Source organism: Rhamphochromis sp. 'chilingali', assembly GCF_963969265.1.
Source record: "Rhamphochromis sp. 'chilingali' genome assembly, chromosome: 2".
Taxonomy (NCBI): Eukaryota; Metazoa; Chordata; class Actinopteri; order Cichliformes; family Cichlidae; genus Rhamphochromis; species Rhamphochromis sp. 'chilingali'.
The window spans coordinates 59,661,199-59,682,902 of NC_137930.1; the positions used below are offsets into that span (position 1 = coordinate 59,661,199).

Sequence of the window (21,704 nt, forward strand, 5' to 3'; positions counted from 1 at the left end):
GTGCAGATGTGTTAACAATGGCTGCCCCAGGAAGGAGGAGGAAAAGAAGGGGGCTGAGGTCAGCATACACTGAGATCTCCCCAAATAGCCGGGAGGGATGCCTCAGAATGCATATAAATATGGAGGGAAAAAAAGGGAAGCAGGAAGTTATGAGAAGTGAGAGAGCAAAGATTTAGAGGAGAAAAAAAAGCAATATATAAAACGGAAGAGAGAGAAAAAGACAGGGCAGGGTGAGAAAGAAAAGACAGAGAGACAGTTTCAGAGATTAGGGATTTAAGGACTGATAGGAGGAGGCTTTTGTGCAGTCACAGAGGAGTAAGGGAGAAGGAGGTTTTATGCTAAACTATGCAAATTACATAGTTCTATGACAAGAGCTACACGGCTGGGAAAACACACAAGAGCACACCGATGTAGCTTGATTCTAAGAAATAGACATACACATACATACACAGTCACATAAATATGAAAACAGCAGAAATGGAAAATGTCACTTTAACCCTTGGCCACGGGAGAATAAGCAAAAACTTAATGAGAAAGTTAAAAGTAGATGATCACAGTGATTGTTGTTTGTATAACTACTTCTGTACTTTTGTTACCTGTATAGAGACACTGCTAAAAGATCCTCCTATGACTCCTGCGATTGCAAGCGGGCTGTCGTCCTGCAAAGCATATGATCCATCGGGACAGATGAACTCTGTGTCGTCCACCTTGGTGAGAGAGGCTCTTACGAACTCCAGAGCCTGGGCAACACAGAGACACAGATATTTTAGAACAAGTGTAATGGATCATGTAGGGTACAATATGGTCTATGTTTTCTATTAATTCTTAATCAGCCTTTGGAAGTATTTTTGCTGTAATGAATGTGCTACATAAATAAAAGTTGAATACGTTGAGGTTATTTTTTAATGCAAAGTTTCTCTCTTCTCTAAGGACAATGAAAATCTATTGCTTCACACATGAGGTTGATTCATTTCAGTACAGGGTCCAAATTGTAAATTAACTCATACGAGACCAAGGCAGATTATACTGTATTAAACTGCTGTGGGAAACAAGTTATAAATCCACAACCTGTTTAGAGAAACCAGATGTCAACAATTCAAGGTTTATGCAATCAGTCACAGAGCTCATTGCGTAAGATCACTAGATGCATCATACCTAAATAGCTCAGCAATAAGAAGATTTTTTTGAAGATAACAATCCTTGAGGGGAAAGTGCCATCCTTTCTTTTTATCTGGCTCATTTCCCCCATCGAAAATAGCTTCAATCTATCTTTCTCATCACGGATTTGCTGTTATCATTCAAGGCAATATCCTTTTTCCTTTGTGAATAAAATAGAATTTTGAGGTACATTTACTTCACCTGAATATTACCTTTTAATGAGAGCCTATAGTTTTACTCGATTTAAAATGGAAACGTTGCACATTTAACTTCTGAGGCCAAAAATTACTTAGATGAGCAACTTTTTAAGGACAAAATATAGCAAAAGTTCAAGTCGCCCAGGAGCACAAAACAACTAATTAGATTTTAACTGTGCTGCACCTAAAACGTTACATCAGCATTCACATGGATTATCCCGATATTTCACCAATATGCTTTTGTGGGGATTTGATTACTTTCAGTGCTGTCATGTGTTTACCTTTAATGTCCTTTAAACTGACTTTGACTTACATATGTAAGATATGATTATGATGCGACCTAATTTTGTGGTAGTGAGACTAAATTTTAGGTGTGTGGGAAAACTACCATATGGCAGAAAATTACATTTGTACACTGTCTAGATTCATCATCTGCCATTGATGCACAATGGCAATCTTCACCCACCTGTTCAAGTGCATAGGTATCTCTGGAGCAGGTATCAAGAATGTGGACCCCTAGGGAGACCCCTGGTAGCAAAGCTTTGTCCGAGTTGATTCTGTCTATGGCAAACAGCATGGCCTCCAGCCTCTGGATCCCTCTGTCCTCATTAACACGGCCACATTCCTCCATGCCAGCTCCTTTTTCATGCACTGGAAACAGGCCGCCGAGCACCAGGTCACCCTCGATGCGGATCTCCCGACGTGACTGGGGTGGGTCTGAGAGCAAAACGCCTTGACACATCATGACCAAAACAAGAAAGGGAATGCGGGCCACCATGTTGTGCTCAGAGAGGATTGTCAGAACGCAAGAACAGGCGTGACAGAGAGCGAGACAGAGGGAAGCGAAGGGCTAAGGGTTAAGGTTAGGGGTGAGGGGTTACAAGTGAAGTGGACAGTGCTCAGTGGGGTTGAGTCAGGCAGCGGCCGTGGATTCTTGGGTTGTTTTGTGGCCCATGAAACGGTCAGGGAGAACTGAACTGGACCACACATGGAGGGGCACACCATCTGGGCATCAGTTCTGCTTGCAGAAGAAGGGAGAAGAGAGGAGGAGAAAAGAGAGGAGGGAAGAAGAGTGGGATATAAGTTTGTCAGTCCACATGCCACAGGGCAAATCTAAAAGCTGAAATACTTTTTGTGGTACAATGAAGTAGAAAGACAGCAAAGTAGACATTTTAGTGGAGTTTGGGGACACTGCTAACAAGGGCTCAGTCATTTCTGCTTTACAGGCAAAGCAAGGCCATGACTAACAGGGATATGGAATTGTTTGGAGATTTTACCCCACTCTTCTCCAACCTCCTCCTCCCTTACATCACCCGGTAAACTTTCTTATTGTAAGTGTGCACATGTGTGCGCGCGCGTATGTGTGTGTGTGTGGGGTGTCTGTCCCTGGTTGTATCAGGATAAGCCAGCTTAGATGGCTGGTTGATACACGAGCCAAGTCTTCTCATGCCACAGATCAGAAAAGCTTCTCTAATCTCATCTCTGTTCCAGCAATTCTCCGCTTGTCCATGAGTTTATACCCCTAAGTATATGTGTGCATGTGTGTGCGTGTGTGTGTTATCAGATTTATTGCTCCCCCTCTCCCTTGCATAATTACAGAGTGAGGGCTGAATGCATTTTACCATGAAAGAAGCTGTCTGACAACAATGAGGCCAACAACAGCTGATGCTACTTACTCAGCTTACGACTCAATTAAAGCTGTGTTTTGACTGTTTTCTTCACTAATGTGCTCCACCTCCATTTTTGTCAAAGCCGGCCTAAAATATATGAAATATATCAGCTAAATGTTAAAGACGGTACTCTACAGATTTTGCAGTTTACATGTTTGGACAGTACAACCCATGTGAGTATAAAGGTAAGAAATATACAAGAGCTTCTGTAGCTCTGGAGGGGTTTTGTCCTGTAAAAATACTTTAGCTTTAGCAGCATCCATGCATTGCAAGCTGAAGTGCAGAACTGTGGGAATTTGCAAGGCAAATAATCTGTTGGGAGTCATTAAGGTTAGTGTACTGAGATCAGTATTTTAACAAGTAAAGAAACGGCACCTAGATATATTATGTGTACTATTACAATGCATCACTATGCCCTTTGCATTTAGAACAGGTATTGATAAGGTATCTTGTCATCTTAAATCTTAGTATGTAATAATGTATGCCAAGTGTGCTGTAATAGAGCAAATCAACTTCCCTACAGCTAGGCAATGTCTCTAGCTTTTTTAGGGATCATCAGAATATATGGAGTTAGGGAGCTGACAATTAAGGAACTGTTCGTTCCACAATAAAAAACACTGTTTGTAACTCATCATCAATTTTTGCTTACCAACCTCCCTCGGGTGTGTGGGAAAGCAATTTTTTTCCAGCAAATGTCCAAAACAACATATTTTATGTTTCAAGATCAAGTGAAAAAGCTCATACAGTAGCCATTGTGATAGGAAAAACGGCAGGTGGCACTGACTTGGTAGGTCAGCAAAACCTTTACCACAGTTTACAGTTAGTTAATAGTCAGTGTTGTTTCTTTTAACCACAACAAAACACATTAAGTTGCTGATGAATTGCTTTTGTTTCTAAATCTTTATGGCAGATGTTGTCACATGTCACCAGTACAAAATGATGTATGATATCAGAAGTATAGAGAACACTGAATTCTATCAACACTGAAAGGCCTTTACAATTATTGGATGGATTTCCCTAGTGCTAGTAGAAATTAACTAGTGCTTCTCCCTTTGAGGTTGACATTTTTGGAAAATGAATAGTCTGAACTAGTGGATTAATTGATATAAAATTTCACAATGTAATGTTCTTTTTTTATTTTTTCCAGAGGAAGCACTATGATACCTTTGATTAGTATTTAATCTACTTAACAAATGTTCATATGACAAACACTCAAAAGTAACTTGTTTAGTATGGTATAGAACTCCTAAACATCAGCATGCTGGTTTTAAAATAACAACACACAGCCATGCTGCTGGAGGAATCCAACAGGGTGGGAGGTTGTTGTGGGATGCTCTCACTCACTTGTTTTCATTTCATATGTCACTGCTATTCCACAAAACGAATGGCTGATTTCATGCCAACATGCAGTGCTCAAGGAAAAAGGGGACTGAACCTCACATCTGAACCAGTTCTCAAAGGATACAAAGAGCCTTTGTGTGTTCTGTTCTGTTCAGGGTTCTTTACTGACAGGTCACTGTCTGCTTAATTTAACTAGTCTTGTACTATGGCCTTCCACTTCTGAAACAGCTTAAGAAAAAGGCGCAAGTTATTCTACCTCTAAGATAATCCCCTTTGTGAGATGTTGCTGCAGAGGCACTGAATGATCTGTATGGAGCCATTGTCACACAGGAGATATTCTGACTTCTGTAACTTAAAATCTGTGCTACCAGAACTTTTTCTGCATTTCACCTGCATAACCAGAGGCAAAAACCTCGCCTTACTTTGGGAAATCCAACTACCTGTCAGTGCTCTTGCTTCATGCCTGCAAGCAGAAAGTGAAATGCTTGCAGCCGACTGTGAGGACAATGCCAAGGCCACATTAAAGCAGCATGGGCCCCAGGGCTACAATTTTTTCAAAGTTAGTGGAATGGTCAGTGACTATCTTAAATTCTTTGTGAATATCCATATTCCAGTGCTACTCGTTCTTACCCAACAACAGCATTTGATATGTGTGCAAATGTATGTGTGTGTGTGTGTGTATTTGGACAGAATTTACCACTAATTTTAAATCAAGAAACAAGAAACATTACCAAATATCCAGGTCTATCAAAACCTAGTGTAGCTATCAACATCTGTGCCTCTCTCCCAGATGAGTTGAGCAATTTTTATACTAATTTTAACGCTCACAACAAGCACCCCAGAGCCCACCCAATGGGGCTGGTCTACAGGTGACAGAAACAGATCTTAAAACTTCTCAAAGGATTAGGACTCAGATTTTCTTGCATTGCTGCTATCCTCCACACATTATTTATTATGTTATTTACCTACTGTTCCAGGTGATGCTATATCATTTCCTTGCACACTGCTTTAGTACACCTTGAAATCAAAAATACATAAATTACATTTCTGTTTATTGATTACAGATTTGCTTTCAATACAATTTTCTGGGAAGCAGTTCCTAGACTGTGAGAATAGGTAAACCATTCTCATCTACAATGCATGCCTTAGGGCTGCTTTCTGAGTCCCCTAGAGTACAGTCTGTTTACACAGAAATGTGTTGCCAAATATGACAACAACAGAATCATAAAATTTGCAGATGACGCCACAGAGATGAGACTAATAAGCAACAGTGGTGAGAGGCACTATAGAGAGCAAGTGGAAGACCTAACCATATAGCGTAAAGAGAAAAACCTCTCCCCAAATATCAATAAAACAAAAGAAATCATTTAGAAAGATCAAAGAAAATCATATTCTTATTTCCATCAGTTGGTCATCTCTTGTGGACAGTTTTAGATTTCTAGGTTTACACATCACAGACACCCTCACATTGTTGCTCCACATTAACTGCATTCAATAAGGCACAGCAGAGATTGTATTCCGAGGGTTTCAAGAATTTTGGCATGAGTATCTTGTGTACTTTTAATGGAGTGCCATCGGGAGTGTCTTGACAGGCTTATTCGTAGTGTGGTTTGGCAAACTGACAGCTTAGGATGGCTGCCTGAAAGAACCACAAAGTTAGTAGCAAGAATGGTTTGGTCTAACTTCATAATGATTAGACCAAACAAACAGACCCAAACCTTACCACCAGCAGTGCATTTTATGTTTTTGTACTATCTTGCCCATTGCCTGTGTCCTTTGTCTTAAGGCAGTCAGGCCATAAAAATGTGATTGTGTGACTAATTTGAATGAAAATAATGTTGACCTTGAACTTTCTAACAGATTGAAATGATACTGTTTCACTATCTCGCAACGATGTTATTTAGTCGTCCCAGTATTCCAAGTATCATCTGTAAGATGAATAGTTTTTTGCTACTGCCAAATCTTTCGGCCAATCCTTAAACATCATGAACAAGAAACATGATTAATTCACAAACCAGTTTTATTTAGATGATCAAGCATACCCTGGGAGTGGGTATAGGTTTGTGTAGCGCCGTACGATCCAAGCATAGTCGCTCCACTGCGGCCTTCTTTTTGCATGGATAGCATGCATTCTACGGGCATCGTGTTTAGTAAGTCTTCAGCTGTCAGACTGTCATGGCAGCAAGAACAGCAAAGGATTACAGCGAAGGTGTTTACAAAATGACGCTAGCAAATTTAGGCTTTATTTAAATGATGGAGGTAGCTTCTGGGTCTGAAGTCTGCATTTTTTTCTAATATCCAGTCTTGGGGGATATTACAAATCTGTGCTAGTGTAAGCGCCTGTATATTTGAGGTCCGCTGGTTTATTGACTAATGCTGGTGCATTCTGATAGGTTCTAACAGTATAGGCACATGGGAACAAGGTCACTGCAAATGTTAGCTGCTCTATTTATTAAGACCTAGCATGTGTAAGTTAGCAATAATGCATGCAAGAGTAGGCTAATGAGACAAAACTTGTCCTGCTTTTAGGAGGCTGGTCTAGCGGCTTGTGTTTTATATCAGATATTTTTTTAACTTCATTTGAGAGGGGCTTGAATTTATATTTTGCATCAGAGCACTTTAATCTTCCCAAGACCCATGTGAAACAATACTACACATCAGTAAAAAGAAATTATGCTTACTTGGTTACTTACTTACTTACTAGCTAAATGCAAATTACTTTGAAGGGATAATCAATGTATGCTTTTTATGATGATTTATGGCTAAAACACCTAAAAAAATACTTAGAAAGTTATTTCAACAAACCTAGATCCTTGTGAAGAATCTTAAAAAGCATACATTGTCCCAGAACAAGCTGGCAGTTTATGATTGCATAATGCAAGTGTTGCAGAAGGTACGACCTCAAGAAGACTTCCCTGGAATTCTTCAATTGAACAAAAAGACCGATTTGTTCACTTAAAAATGTGTAAAGTGTTTAAAGTAACAGATAATTTGCTCATGGACACATAAAGGTATCAACAGGATACAGGTTACAGGATTCTTGATGTGTTGGTAGCACAATTTGGAAATACAAGACTGTCAAAAAAACCTTACATGCCTTAAATAAATTACACTCACCTGCCACTTTATTAGGTACACCTTATGAGGTGGTACGTGCTACTAGCAGGTTGGACCCCCTTTTGCATTCAGAACTGTCCTAAGTCTTTTTGGCATAGATTCAGCAAGGTGCTGGAAACATTTTTAGGTCCATATTGACCTGACCGCTTTATGAAGTTGCAGTATATTTGTCAGCCACACATCAGTGATGTGAATCGCCTGCTCTACAGCATCCAAAGGTGCTCTCTTGGTTTGAGATCTGGTGACCGTAGAGGCCCTTTGAGTATCTCACTGTCTTGTTTAGGAAACCAGTCTGAGATGGTCTGAGCTTTGTCACATGGGAGGTTGTCCTGCTGGAAACAGCCATTAGGATAACACTGTGGTCATAAAGGTCATAATGAACATTGGTTGGCAACGATCAAGTGGACTGTGTCATTTAAATCAAACTCAGTGGGTAGTAAAGGTCGCAAAGCGTGTCAAGACAATATCCCCTGCACCATTACATTTGCAGGTGCAAATTATACCCTCATATTCCTGTTGTTAGCTAACAGAAGTGGCACCCGGTGTGGTCATCTGGTGCTGTTGGTTACCTAACAGGGCAGTCTGGCCATTGTCCTCTGACCTCTGGTACAACAAGGCATTTTTAACCTGAGAACTGCTGCTTAATGGATATTTTCTCTTCTTCTAATAATTCTTTGTAAAGCTTGGAGATGCTTGCATGGAAGAATCCCTAAATCACTAGTTTTTGAAGTACCAAGACCATGTCATGTTTAAAGTCACTAAAATTACCTTACTTCCCCATTTTAATACTTGGATTGAACTTCAGGAGGTCCTCATGATTTTAATGCACTGGGTTGCTGCCACTGATTAATAAGCTATTTATGGTAACAAGCAGTGGGACAGGTGTACCTAATGCAGTGGCCATGAGTGTAGAGCACTTGTTTATTTGTTCAACTTATACACTCACCAGGCTGTTGCTTTGCTGACTTGTCAAAGTGCCAGATTATATTGCTGATGTCTATTTAGTCCACAGCAATTGTTTTGAAGGTATAATTAAAAGATATATAAGATCTAATGTTTTTCCCCTTCAAATGCAGTGAAATTACCCATCAGTAAATTAATAAATGCAAGCAAACAAACAGAATTTTGTGTGCACACACACCTTGACCCCATCACCAGGATGTCTGATCTTAGCCAGAAATGTTGTCAACCCCAAGAAGCAATCCCGTTAGCCTCCCTCATTCTCTCTGTGTTGTTGAGTTTGCGTTTGGCTACTAAAAAGTCACTCACAAGGCTTGAGTAAGACATAGCTCACTTCTTTTGAATTCTGCCACTTGTGCCTCTCCTGCAATCCTCGGGAGAGATAAGACAGAAGCTGGAGGTTGACGTTGTGACTAGAAAAATCAATCTAGACCAAGGAGCAAGCTCATGGTAAAACTTCTCTTGATTCCTACTTTATCTGTGTGTGTTTATGTGTGTGTGTGTGTGCACGCGCACATGTGTAAGAGAAAGTGAAAGAGTAAGTCTCCCCTCTTTAGTGGGCAGGTAGGAGGATGAAAGCTTCTCTTAGATGCAGGCAGCTCAAATTTTTCTTCAGGCGGCTGCCATACCTTTACTACTCTGCTCTGTAATATCACACACATACAGACGAACGCACACACCCAGACAAACACCCGCCCACACACGTGCACACACACATGCACAAACACACACCTCTGCTTCTCTGAGGGGTTGACCTAAAAGCAGACTATTTCTATGTCTTAGCTTCCTTGTGCATCAACCAACAGAGATCTGAATGAGTGTGGTCAGGAAGCACGTAAAGGACACACAAAATCAGGTTATATGATACATAATAAATTCTTACTGTAGGCAAGGCAGGAGTACTAATACATAATTTGAACTGTAAAATTTATATCATTTATATGGGCATATATTATTTATATAACTGTGATGTTCCTGTCAAATTCTGACAGGAGATTACCTGACATGGATATTTAATTCCACGTAATTTCTATATTTTGGAGGGACATGGGGGATGACATTGATGGTGTCAATGAAAGATTTATATCAATTCTCAAAACCGTCACACATCCTTGATGTTTGTCTGTAGTGGAGAAAAAAAAAAGATCCTCCTTGAATGATTTCCAGTATTCCCCTGAAAAAGCTGGAGTCCCTATAAATATAGCCTCCAAAAATTAAAGTTGATGATGATAATAATAATAATAATAATAATAATAATAATAATAATATCATTATTAGTAATTATATTATTGAGTCTAAAAAAAAGAGAACACTGTCATGAGATTAGTTTTGAGTACAACACTGCAAGAAGGCTGCAGATCTGGCTATGTGTTTGTTTTGAGGGTGTCTTGGTGTAAACGCATGCTTATGGATGTGTGTTGTTGAGTTTAAAATTGTATATTTATGGAGCTAGAACTCTAAGAGTTCCTCCAATGCACTCCTTTGAAACCATGCTTTGTTATAATTGGCAGCTCTTGAGGTCAACTTCCCAGAAATGTGTCAAACAATATCTCCCAGCACTTTTACACTATCTCATGGTGTCCGCTGAAATTGAATGTTTGCTTCATTATAACCTCTTGGAAAGTTCCCAAACCCAGCTTCCTTTCTCAAGAGCAACTGTGCAAGTGGAACACACACTGTGTAACAGAAAATCTTTTTGTCCCCTTTTCCATTACTGAAAATGTTTCCAAGGAGGTTAAAGTACAGGACAATAAGCCTTGGGTTTTTCATGCAGAGCAGTGACAGAGGCTGTATTAAAAATACTTATTTAAAACGCTGAGTAGTTTTGACCCCAGCTTGTTTTTTTGGTGTGGCAGGAAAACAAACTGGTACTAATCTTTATAGAGAATGAAATAACTCTCACTACTGCTACATCACAAAACACACCCTTTGCCACATTAGTGGTTAACAGCTTTTTTCCTTTCTTTCTTCTGTACTGCATGGTGCCATTCTTTGGGAATGTAACATTTCTCCAAAGACATACTTTGACATTTGAGGATTGATTGTAAAGTAAAAGTGAAATCCAATCAGTTGCATTGTACATCCAGTGTGCCCTTCGCCTGGATGGAATGTCATGAAATTGGCACATCGAAATGTGACGAAGACTGTTGATTAAATTTTTGTTTCTGAATGATTAAACCCCTAATTAGGCCCATGAAAGTGCACATCAAAATGCTGTCTATCCCATCTGCTCCATATTTAAGCATGACCAAACAAAACAAACAAACAAAAGTATCATTTGACACCAAACTAAGTCCAAGGTAACAAACTTACCAAACTACTATCAACACACATTTTACTTGTTTATTCTTGAGAAATAAGATGCACCTGCACAAAATTTAAAGCAAACATTTTTTTGGTTTGTTGTGGTTTGTTGCTATGTGCACTATGTGCTGCTATGTGCTGTGACTTTAAGCAAGGGAGAATCTGCCCAAACAAACAAACAAACAAACAAAAATAAACAGGATGTCTGCTTCCTGTAAAACCACGACCTCTTTTTTACAGTTAATTCACAGACTGACATGCAGACATCTACCTTTGCATTAGATAGGCACACACAGCTATTAACTGCCTTACCTGAATTGAAAAGGATGGGAGAAGACACCAGCTGGCACATAGCAACATCATCAAAGAGCCCTATTAGAGAGATATGGGGGGGATACTTGAGATGAGTAAAGAACAGGCAGAAAATAACAGCACTGTTGACTAAAAAGAGAGAGCAGGAAGACTACTGACCCTTCTCCTTGGGAGCTATGATGCAGAGTAACATCTGACAGACAACCCTATTTCACCTCTGACCCTGCTCAAGTCAAACCACACTCCTCTTTTGCTTCTCATGTTACATCCTCTGGTTGCTCCAAAGCAGCTTCCCTGCATCCCTTCCTCCACCCCCCTCCTTTGCTGGTGCTCCACTCTTCCTATTTATTTCCACCTCCCTTACACCCACCACAGCCCTCACTCTCTCCCTAACAGGCAGGGCTGCTGTGGATGACACGTATCCAGCTGAGAGCAGCCATGCAGGGTCGATGGACCATGGTACGCTGAGAGGAGAGATAGCCCCACAACCTGTGTGTTTCCACTGACTGTGTGTGTGTGTGTGTATGTGCCTGTTTATCTGACTATTACAGATCTGACAGAACTGAAAGCTGCTCCAATGACATGAATCTCACAGTATGAGAAGACACTGTATGTATGTGTGTGTGTGTGTGTGTGTGTGTGTGTGTGTGTGTGTGTGTGTGTATGTGTGTGTGTGTGTGTGTGTGTGTGTGTGTGTGTGTGTGTGTGAGGTCTTTCTTTCTTTCCTTTTTAAGAGAAAGAGAATGGATGTAGCATCAGAAGCTTTGCTGCTGTGTGCTGAACAACAGACCCCTTTAAAGACGGTGCACACTGTCAGAGCTTTATCAGTTAATTCATCAGTGGCTTTGTGTGTTTCAGCCTCCTTCCATCTCTTTCTCCTTTCTCATTCTTATCTTTTAAGGCCAAGTAAGAACAGTGGTACTTACAACTGTTAAGTGAATGTGAATTCAAGGTATATGAATTGTTAAAGACGGAGTGCGGTGTAGCCTTTTCAAATTGTGTGAAAAGTGTACTTTTTATTTTCCCACTCACAAAACAATGACCTGCGTGTGTGTGTGTGTGCGCGCGCATGCGTGCGTGCGTGTACATATGAGTGTAGAACTGGTGTCCTAGACTTCTGACAGTGTAACGGGTGCAATGGGCTGTGACCATTAATTATTTACAAAGTGCGTTTTAGGCAGGAAAGACTGATGATCCATAAATAGGACAGAAACATCTCACAAAATACAACAACCAAACAACGAGCAAGACATGATGCACAACCCTCCAACCCTTTAGTATTAGCGCATAAATCTACATGGTTTTTTAAAAAAAAGTCTTATAAATAAGTTCTTAAAAATTTTTACTTGCATTTTATAGCTCTGCTTATTATGCCATCTTTTATTACCATTTACCAGTTAAAATCAATAATCAGGTACTGAACTCGGCCTTTCCTGTATTGATCAATCGGTATATTTCTGACCTCCATTAGGGTCCAAGGTTAAAGGTGGTATCATGTTAGACATGACATAGAAATGGACCTTAGAGAATTGCAAATATTAACCACACACCCTCTGAACTCTGGTTTCTCATAATAGAATGATCCTCCTTCTGTTACATACTTGAAAGTAAATTTGAAATGAAAATAGGTTTAACCCGTATAGAGCACGTTTAGAGCTACACAGGCTAGACTCTGCTCTCATGTGCAGTGGGTACTCCAAAAGGATCCTCTACTAAAAGAGCTTTTAACCTTCGAGCACCACAAAAAGTCTGCAGTGGGAGTACTTAGCGCTCTGTTTTTTGTAAGTTGCGGTACAGCGAGACCTCCAAAATGGTTTGAACTTAACCATGAAAATGCATTAAGTGACAGAAATTGTATTAATAGTTTTAATTTCATTTCAACTCCGCTTCGTTCGAGTCTCGTGTCAAGTTACAATGTTAAACAAGGTGTTCAAACATATAAAATATGCACATTTGTCTCTGTTTTTCCTCTGTTTTATCACCGTAACTCCAACATGTTTGAGTTGTTGACAGCTGATGGCAAAGAAAGAGCAACGTCACCCAACATCTGAGAAACTTTTACATTTAATTGACAAAAATAACACAAAAACAATTTAGAAATTATTCTACATTGTGTTGAAAATCGATTAATATTTTATCCTTTCCCACTAAGTTTCAGTCAGATGTCTCTGCATGTGTGCATTCCCTGGGTTTTGTGATCTCCAGCACGTCTGACTGCATGATTTAAACATTAAAGAATGTCTGTTCAACCTAAAAACAGAAAAGGGTGGTGAAATGTGTGAAAGCATCCATCAGACCTGCAGTTTATCACTATAGAAGGCAGTGGACCTGTCAGAAGTAGAATTACTCCTCAGTGGATTGCATCTATCAACTTAACTGTCATGTAATGACCCTGTGAGACATCATGACGCATCAGTCTAACTCACCATGGCACAGATCTTGTGGTACCCTACTTAATTCATGTTCACACAGCTTGCAACTCTGTCCTCAGCATGGTCGATACATGAGGTGCACAGAGCTTTAATAGACAGGTAGAGAGTAATGGAGTGTTGACCACAGTATAAGCTATCTGAGGCTGTTAGAAGAGTACATTTAATTGAGTTGGACAGAGACAAAAGCCTTTCAGATAGGACCAAATGTTGGTTGGCTTTGCTTGATTTCGGTTAGGTGGTTATGTGCAAAAACCAATTACATTCCTCACTAATTATTAGAATTTAAATTATGTACTAAGTTTATGATTTGCCCTCCCACATTAGCCCTGGAATCCTCATCACTGTAATTGTAAAATTCATTGTTCCCACATCAGCACAAAAAGTTCAGTCGACTGAATTTAAACAGGAAGTCTTTATTTAACTATATTAAAAAGCTCAGTTTCGTCTTTCTGACTTGTGAATATTATAATAATGTTTATGTTTTAAAGCAAGGGAGGATTTTATTTTTACTTTTTTACTATAATATCAAACAAGACAAAAAAAAACCCCAAAACAAATGCATACCCACTAAAAGCGTATATGCACAAATGTATATAAATAAGACCTGAAGTGAGAATTTTTAAGTACTTAGTGCAACATTAAGTTTATTGGGTCATATGTGAGAAATTATAAAAGCTATAAAACAAGCTGACTTTTAGGCAACAACCATAAAGCATACGCACACAGACCACTTTAGGTACACCTTGCTCCTTGTGATCTTGGATCCCCTTTGGCTTGCAAAACAGCCTTAATTTGGTGCTGGAAACATTCCTCTGAGATTTTCATCCAGCAGAGATCAAGACTCATCATATCAGGCAACATTTTTTATTTAATTTTGGTGCGCCCATGCAAATTAAAGCCTCAGTTCTTAGCTGACAGGAGCGGTATCCGGTGAAGTCTTCTGCTGCTGTAGCTCATCTGCTTTAAGGATCGATACGTTGTGTGGTCAGAGAGGCATTTCTGTGTAGCTTGGTTTCAGTTAGAAGTTATATGAGTTGCTGTTGCTGTCCTATCAGCTCAGCACAGTCTGGCCATTCTCCTCTGACCTCTAGCATCAACAAGGCGTTTTCATCACGAGAACTGCTGCTCACTGGATAGTTTTTCTTTTCTTTGTAAAACCTAGAGATGGTTATGTGGGAAAATCCCAGTAGATCAGCATTTTCTGAAATACTCCGATCTGGCACCAACAACCATGCCTCATTCAACTCACTTAACTCACTTTTCTTTCCCATGCTGACGCTTGGTTTGAACTTCACTATGTCATCTTGACTAAGCCCACATGCCTAAATGCTTTGCATTGCTGCCATGTTATTGCCTGATTGGATATTGTGTCTGCATTCACGAGTGGCTGAAGAGGTGTACCTAATGAAGTGGCTGCCACTGTTGTAATACTTGTTTTCAGTCGTTGTGCTTTGCAGAAGACATTTATCTAATACATTTAAAATTAAATCTAAATTCACAATTGTCCAAAGGACATTTTCAACTTATGGCACTATGCTGTACCTACTATTATTTATTGATAACTTCACAATGACATTCACAGCTCTCATGCAGTTCCCAGGTGTGTGCCAGATGCCCGCACAGCAGTGAGCAAGGAAACGCTGAGTGGTCGGATAGAGAGAGTTTGACTTGAGCAATATGGGTGAATACTGTATGAACAATGTAGTTACTATACCTGATGCAACAGGGGAGGAAAGGTTACTATGGCTGTAATGTGACCAAGACCTGAGACGCTTTACAGTACTGGACAATTCTGTGTGTGACAGGAAGTTTTGCCTGGTTATGACATAAAAAATGAAAGCAGAACCACTTGGTATTTCACGCAGTAGTCATTTACCTATCCCAGTTTATAAAACACTGCTGACCAGTGACATGAGATAAAGAAGAAAACTGACACTGTGTGTGCTCCTCACAGGTTTAGTTAAAACAGGGATAAAGCCGTTAGCTGAATGCCCTCCATTTTAAATCACATATTCACAGACAGAAGTAATAAAAAACTCAGTTGCATGCCACTATCACACTACCAAAGGGAATATAAAACACTAACATTAACATACATAATGACTTGTACTGCTGTTTTTCCATTTTCAAATTGCCCATTCCAAACACTAACCCAGTTCTGGATCTTCATCTTGTTATTACGCTGTGTATTATCAGCTATCAGTTAAAACAACCTTTAATTGGCATCAGATGAAAAAGGTTGTAATCCAGCAATAAAACATCTGGAAATGTCACGACATCTGCACCATGTAACTTTTGTTTTGTATCGATAGCCGCTATTGCATGACCAGGAAGCCACCCCTCACTATGCATTTCACACATTCTCTCACACACACAGTTTCCCTGCTCAAGATCATAATTTATTAACAAGTCTGATCTCTCTCTGAGACACACCATCACAGCTGTACATCCCACTGCCCTTTCGCTCACTGCCTCATCCCCTGCGCGTATGTATGCATGTGTGCATGTAGTGAAAAAGGGATGTCAGTGCACGCAGTGTATACACGTGGATGCTGGTAAGTGTGTGCGCAGCTCAGTGTATGCTGTGACTGTAGTTAATGATGAGTGGTGAGCTGTGGGAAGCAGGAGTGATTTCCAAACACTTCCCTGTTTCCTCACTGGAGCATAACAGTGAAAGGATCATGTTGAGCACAGCAACAGTGTTTCTATAAAGAAAAAAATGATAAAACTGGAAAGACCTTCAAAGAAAGAACTTCAGGAGGCCTCCGAGAATGGATGAAGGACCTATTTTTTGTGTTAATGACTACTCCCTACATGGAATCACTAAAAACAGCAATTATCCTCAAAATGAAACCATTTAACAAAAAAACAAAAACAAAACCCCAAAATGATACATGCTAGAAAACCAGAATCTTTATACAAATATGCCAGTGTAACTTTTTCTCTATGATGCCTTCTCCTGCTTTCTAGGATTCCTTAATTTAGGTCACTGTTATAAGCATTATGTCCCATCACTTTTATTGGTCAATAACCGTCTTACAGACAAAAAATATGCCAAATAAATATTTTGTAAAATTTCGACATGCTGGCTTTTGGAAGTCAGTGTAGGAGTGATATTCAAATTATCAGTCCTTGGTACAGCCAAACTCCTAAATATCATGTTTAAACAACAACAACAAGACAATCAAGTAGGTGAAGCCAGACGTCGATGTGGCAAGTTGGCAATGTGCAGATTTAAAAGTGGGGAAACTAGAGATCTATTCATTTGGAACAAACTTCCATGTGTGTTTTTGTTTGTTTGTTTCTGTGATGAAGCTGCCATGAAAGTGATAGTGCTGTCTTATTATGATGGTATAGTACATAAAGCTGAATGCAAATATGGCTTCATGGAATGATACCTACTTTAACAAAATATCGGGCTGATGGTGAGCAGCAAATTATTGCATTTAATTACTTCAATAGACACTCGCTTATTCTTTTAATGCGTGGTGATGCCACTGGTTGGTCATAAATTCATCCCATAGGGACAAATAGCCATTCATACTTATAGCAACTTAGAGGCAGCTGTTAACCTACATGTCCATGCAGGATAACACACATGGAGCAGACTGACAAGCAGAAGCAGAACATAGTTCATGTCCATATTTGTTCATCAAAGTGGTTCATTTGTTTTTTGCATGAAACAAGTCACTGTCATTTTTAACCTACCTGTCTGCTTACTGTGTTAGACTCGTCTTGGCTTTACACTGAGATTAGATTCCATGTTTTCATCCCCTCATCTTCAGTGTTGATGAACACAAGAAACCAGAAAGAGAAAGAACAGAACAAAAGAGGAAAAGTAATGATTTCAAATCAGTATAACAATTGTGAAAATACAATCTCGTGTGATGTTAATTTCATTTATGCCTTGTAGGTATGAGACTGCCTATAAAGACTTCGAGTCAGGAAGAAAATGAATTCAGCACCAAGGACAGCGGCATAAAAAAGCACTCTGCTGTCCTCAGAAACACCTGAGCGTCAAAAGTATGGAGACACTGTTGACCAGTTTAAATGAATATTACTGTAAAGCAGGAGCAAAAGCTGGTAATTGACTGTCAGTGGCAGCTTTTTCTATGCTTGAGTTTTAGTGACGTATGCTTCATCAAACATTTTAACAGGAAAATATCCTTCTAAAAAATGTAGCATACAAACGATATTTTTAACATACGCACAAACGATTAAATAAAGAAATTATTTAAAATTATTTATATTCCAGTTAGTCACACTTAATCCTCTTCACTGGAGCGCCACACATCTCAGCAAAATTTCAAATGATAATTATATAATGTGATTGTTTCAAATAGTTCTAAATCATGCAAAAATATTTGTATATTTTCATCCTTGTCTATTAAATTTTGCTCAGTTTTGATAGTTCTTTAAATGTTCTCATCCTTTTATATTCAGTAAAATTATGTTCCATTTTTAACTGGCTAGGACATTAGTCACATAGATAAATAAAGAAATAAATAACACTACATGGAATATCCATATTGCTTTCTAAAATTTTAATTGAATATAACAAAAATATAGATAATGTCTTAAAAACACTCTTGGAGCAAAATTCCCCTTTTCCTCTCTCCTTTTTTTCTCAGCAGTTAATGTACATCCTACTATTGGTAACATATAGTCACCAACTTATGATTAAACACACCTCCGTCTCAGCTGTCATGCACAATCCTGTCAAGCTGTTGAGCTGGTGCATTTCAGGATGTTAGAGCTCCCCACAGCACATATGGCTATAGCTGCAGAAAAGAGGTCATGATAAAGGTGACGTTCTAAAAATTTCTATGAGTACTTTGTTATATTTCTAATACACAAGTCGCTTTTGGATTTAACTGCTATTAACTGCCACTGTGCCCCATGAATAATAAAACTTTTTAAATGTCCTATAAAAGCTTAAAGAACTGACTACAACATAAATTCTCACCATAATCTCTCATTTATGGCTCTAGAAAAGGGACTTTGGCTAATACGTCTGATTTATAAGAAAAATATATAAACTAATAAAGTCATTTTGTCATCGCATCACTGAAAACATCATCCCATAATATGTAGTGCTCAGCGTTTCTTCTAAAGTCAGAATCTATGATACAACACAAGCATGCACATACACACACTTTGCACTGCTCTACAGCAGCTATTGATGAGGTTCTGTAGTACATCCAGTTCAGTTAGGTGTAGTGTGTGGAATGTACATGACCATTTCGACATATATAGTACATACAAACAAATCAAAATCACAATCAGAAGGTTGTAAGCACATTTGATAACAAAATACATCCATTCAGCAGGAGAAATTTTCAGCTGCCTTACCCACAGATTAACATCTCCTGACACTGAAGAACGCACATAAATACATTTACACATAAGCATGTAAACACAAGTTAAAGTCTTAACATGTCACTACATCCCCACCTATAGTTGTCATCCTTGCACGCACATGCAGAGAGTTAATGATGTGCAAACTCTCTGTACAATTGTTAAATTAAACTTAGTTATGCAACAAGTTTCACAAAGAATTTACACTGATGTTGCTTTATATCAATAAGGACATCCCAGCCTAGTTAATCAAACATTACATTTTTACAATATACATAAAAACCATAATCATAGAAACATGAATATTTTATATTCATATATATTATTCTGAAAAAGCATGTAGCTGTCATTTTACACAAGCAATGATAACATGTTCACATTGAGCAAATACACTCTTATCTAACTGAGCAACATAGTTAATTTAAAAATTTTCATTGCTTATTATTTAGTAACCTAATCATTTTGATATCGCATTCCTAATAGAGCTAAAAAAAAAAAACACAGTATATGATTATCACAGATGGACATTTTATCATGGTTTGGTAAAATTATATATCACCTAGTAGTTCCCAATTCAATACAGTAACTCCAGTATAACAGAAACATTATTTTATCCTTATCTGCTGCATATCATTCTAGTAAAATATGACAATTTTGGTTAAAATTGATTAAGAATAATCAAAAGTCTTTCACTGACTATTCAACACATTGATGCATGTTTCAGCATGGGTCATGTGGGGCAGGAATGATATCTGTTCTGAAGTGTGTCCAAAATGCACACCAGTAAGAATTAAACACAAAAATACACACACCTAAAATGCATTGTTTTTGTTTTTATGTTTGTTTTTAAAAGACAGCACATTATAGACCCTTAATATATTAAAGCTAATTACAACCTCTCTCTCGGGGCTTATAAAAATGCACCTGCTCTACATGAATTCCGACACGGGCCATGATTTTTCACTGTTTATAAAACTGTAATTTGCAGTTGTTTTTCTAGTAGAGTGCAGAAGATTTTTTTTTTTTTTTAAAGGCCAGTAATAGCATGTGGGTTTGGCTATATGAATCAATATGTTTATCCAGTTATCCTCTAAGTTCTGTTACCCCTCTACGCTTGTTAGTGAGAAATATAACATTGCTAGTTAAAGCCAGTATAGCTCATAGACAGCAACTAATGTGGACATTCCCATTTTGCTTGTTCTACCTTCAGTGCAGGTCCACTTGCCTTTCCTCTAGCGCAAGGTGTGAAGTGGATCCTTAGATGCAAACGGAAAGTAACATTGATAAACAATAACCAGATCCAGATATCGGATCCACCTGTATGCCTCTTTTCAAAGACTACCCGGGAAGCCTAAAGCCAAGGGACATGCCTCAGTGCGGTTTGTCTGAACCCAAATAACTTCTCCGCGCGGAGTGAAATACGCAACTGCAGATAGTCTTTGTTTCACCTTCTGTATCTTTATCGTGCATCTGCTGCAGAGATTAGCAACCATTTTCCCCCCGCTGACACAACCCAGAATTACTGAACGTGACTGAAAGGAAACAACAAGCACGTTTATGCAGTACAACTGGCTTTTTAAATCCTGCGCAAAGTTCAAAGCAAATTGTTCCCTACAGTAGGATTGGCTGACGCGCGCTTGAACGCTCCCGGACTGTCAATTCTTTCACTGCACTCTGACAACCACTGCCTACCAGTCAGGAATGTGTGAGATTTGACCTACCTTGACGGCTTCGATCCTTGAAAGGTTGCGCACAAATCTCAAGCTGCTGGAAGTTTGACTTAGTCTACTCCTGATCCCTCGGAGGAGTCGCACTGAGAGAGAGGATGGGCGCCACTGCTCTGCGCGCCAGCTCCGTGGCTGTGTGTGTGTGTGTGCCCGTGAGCGCGCGTGCACGAGTGAGGAGAGAGTAAGTGAGAGAGAGAGCGAGAGAGCGAGAGAGAAACAACAGACGAGCAGAGCTGAAGCCCCTTGCCAAAGGATGCTTCAGTCTCCTAGCAACAACAATCGATCTGGCAAGGTGACATTTTTATTGGATAAAAAGAAAACTTAGCCACTCACCCCCCCCCCCCCCCTTAGCACATGTTTACCACTCAGAACAACAACTCCAGCTTCAGTGAGTGAAGATAGAGAGTGAGAGAGTGAGAAGAGAGGTGTGTGTATATGTGTGTGCTGCTCCAAAATAGATGTTTTATGTGTATAAAGGTGCAGAGTGACACAGAATTTGTTCGCATTCATCTGTCCTTGTAGCCCGGCTCAAAACACATAAGCAGTGGTGTATATATAAAAATCCTTACCCCTTTTTTAAATTTTATGGAGGCTCTATTATGTTTAAAACACATTATTACAGTCAATTTTGTCAGCATGAAGAACAGCACTAAACATGCAGCCCATGCTTCAGCTAGCTCAGGCATATTAGAAGAGAAGGGCATCCAACCCCGGAGATGTGACTAGAAGTTTACATCATGCGTCACACTAACAGGATGCATGATATTTTTCACAAGTTAGGTGTCAGTCTCTCTTACCTGTGTATTTCCCATCAGGAGAACAACAGAAGGTGGCATTCAGTAGTGTGTGCGTAGGTATAGGTGTGTGTTTATGTGTACACAGGTACGCATCTGAGTATCTGTACTAGTACGATTATGCATATGGAGTCATTAGAATGCAAATATGCAAGTGCGCAGCCCCTATTGAACAGAACATACTCTTCACGCATGATTGAGTAACACAGCGTCCTCTTTCTCTACTCAACACCAATACACACAGAAATACGTAGTACAATGCACACAGACACACACTCGAACACAAGCACTCATTCGACTAAATCTTGATTTTGTATTGTAAAGTTAGTCAAGT

At 39.2% G+C, this 21,704-nt stretch overlaps 1 protein-coding gene across 4 annotated transcripts in view; it reads right to left on the reverse strand.

Annotated features, from left to right (window-relative positions):
• grm3 (glutamate receptor, metabotropic 3) overlaps nucleotides 1-20,698 on the reverse strand; it is a 42,830-nt gene extending 22,132 nt beyond the window's left edge. The window contains exons 1-6 of one of the 4 annotated variants that reach the window (XM_080875495.1): nucleotides 20,571-20,695; nucleotides 18,182-18,272; nucleotides 17,200-17,270; nucleotides 11,060-11,119; nucleotides 1,822-2,072; nucleotides 597-740 (exon numbers count right to left, since the gene is read on the reverse strand). In XM_080875495.1, coding sequence (XP_080731621.1) covers nucleotides 597-740; nucleotides 1,822-2,072; nucleotides 11,060-11,099 — 435 coding nt within the window. In that variant the 5' untranslated portion in view covers nucleotides 11,100-11,119; nucleotides 17,200-17,270; nucleotides 18,182-18,272; nucleotides 20,571-20,695. Of the gene's footprint in view, nucleotides 1-596; nucleotides 741-1,821; nucleotides 2,374-11,059; nucleotides 11,120-17,199; nucleotides 17,271-18,181; nucleotides 18,273-20,570 lie in introns of all 4 variants that reach the window. The other 3 variants (XM_080875492.1, XM_080875494.1, XM_080875493.1) reach the window with 3 other exon arrangements.
• Nucleotides 20,699-21,704: the final 1,006 nt, after the last annotated feature.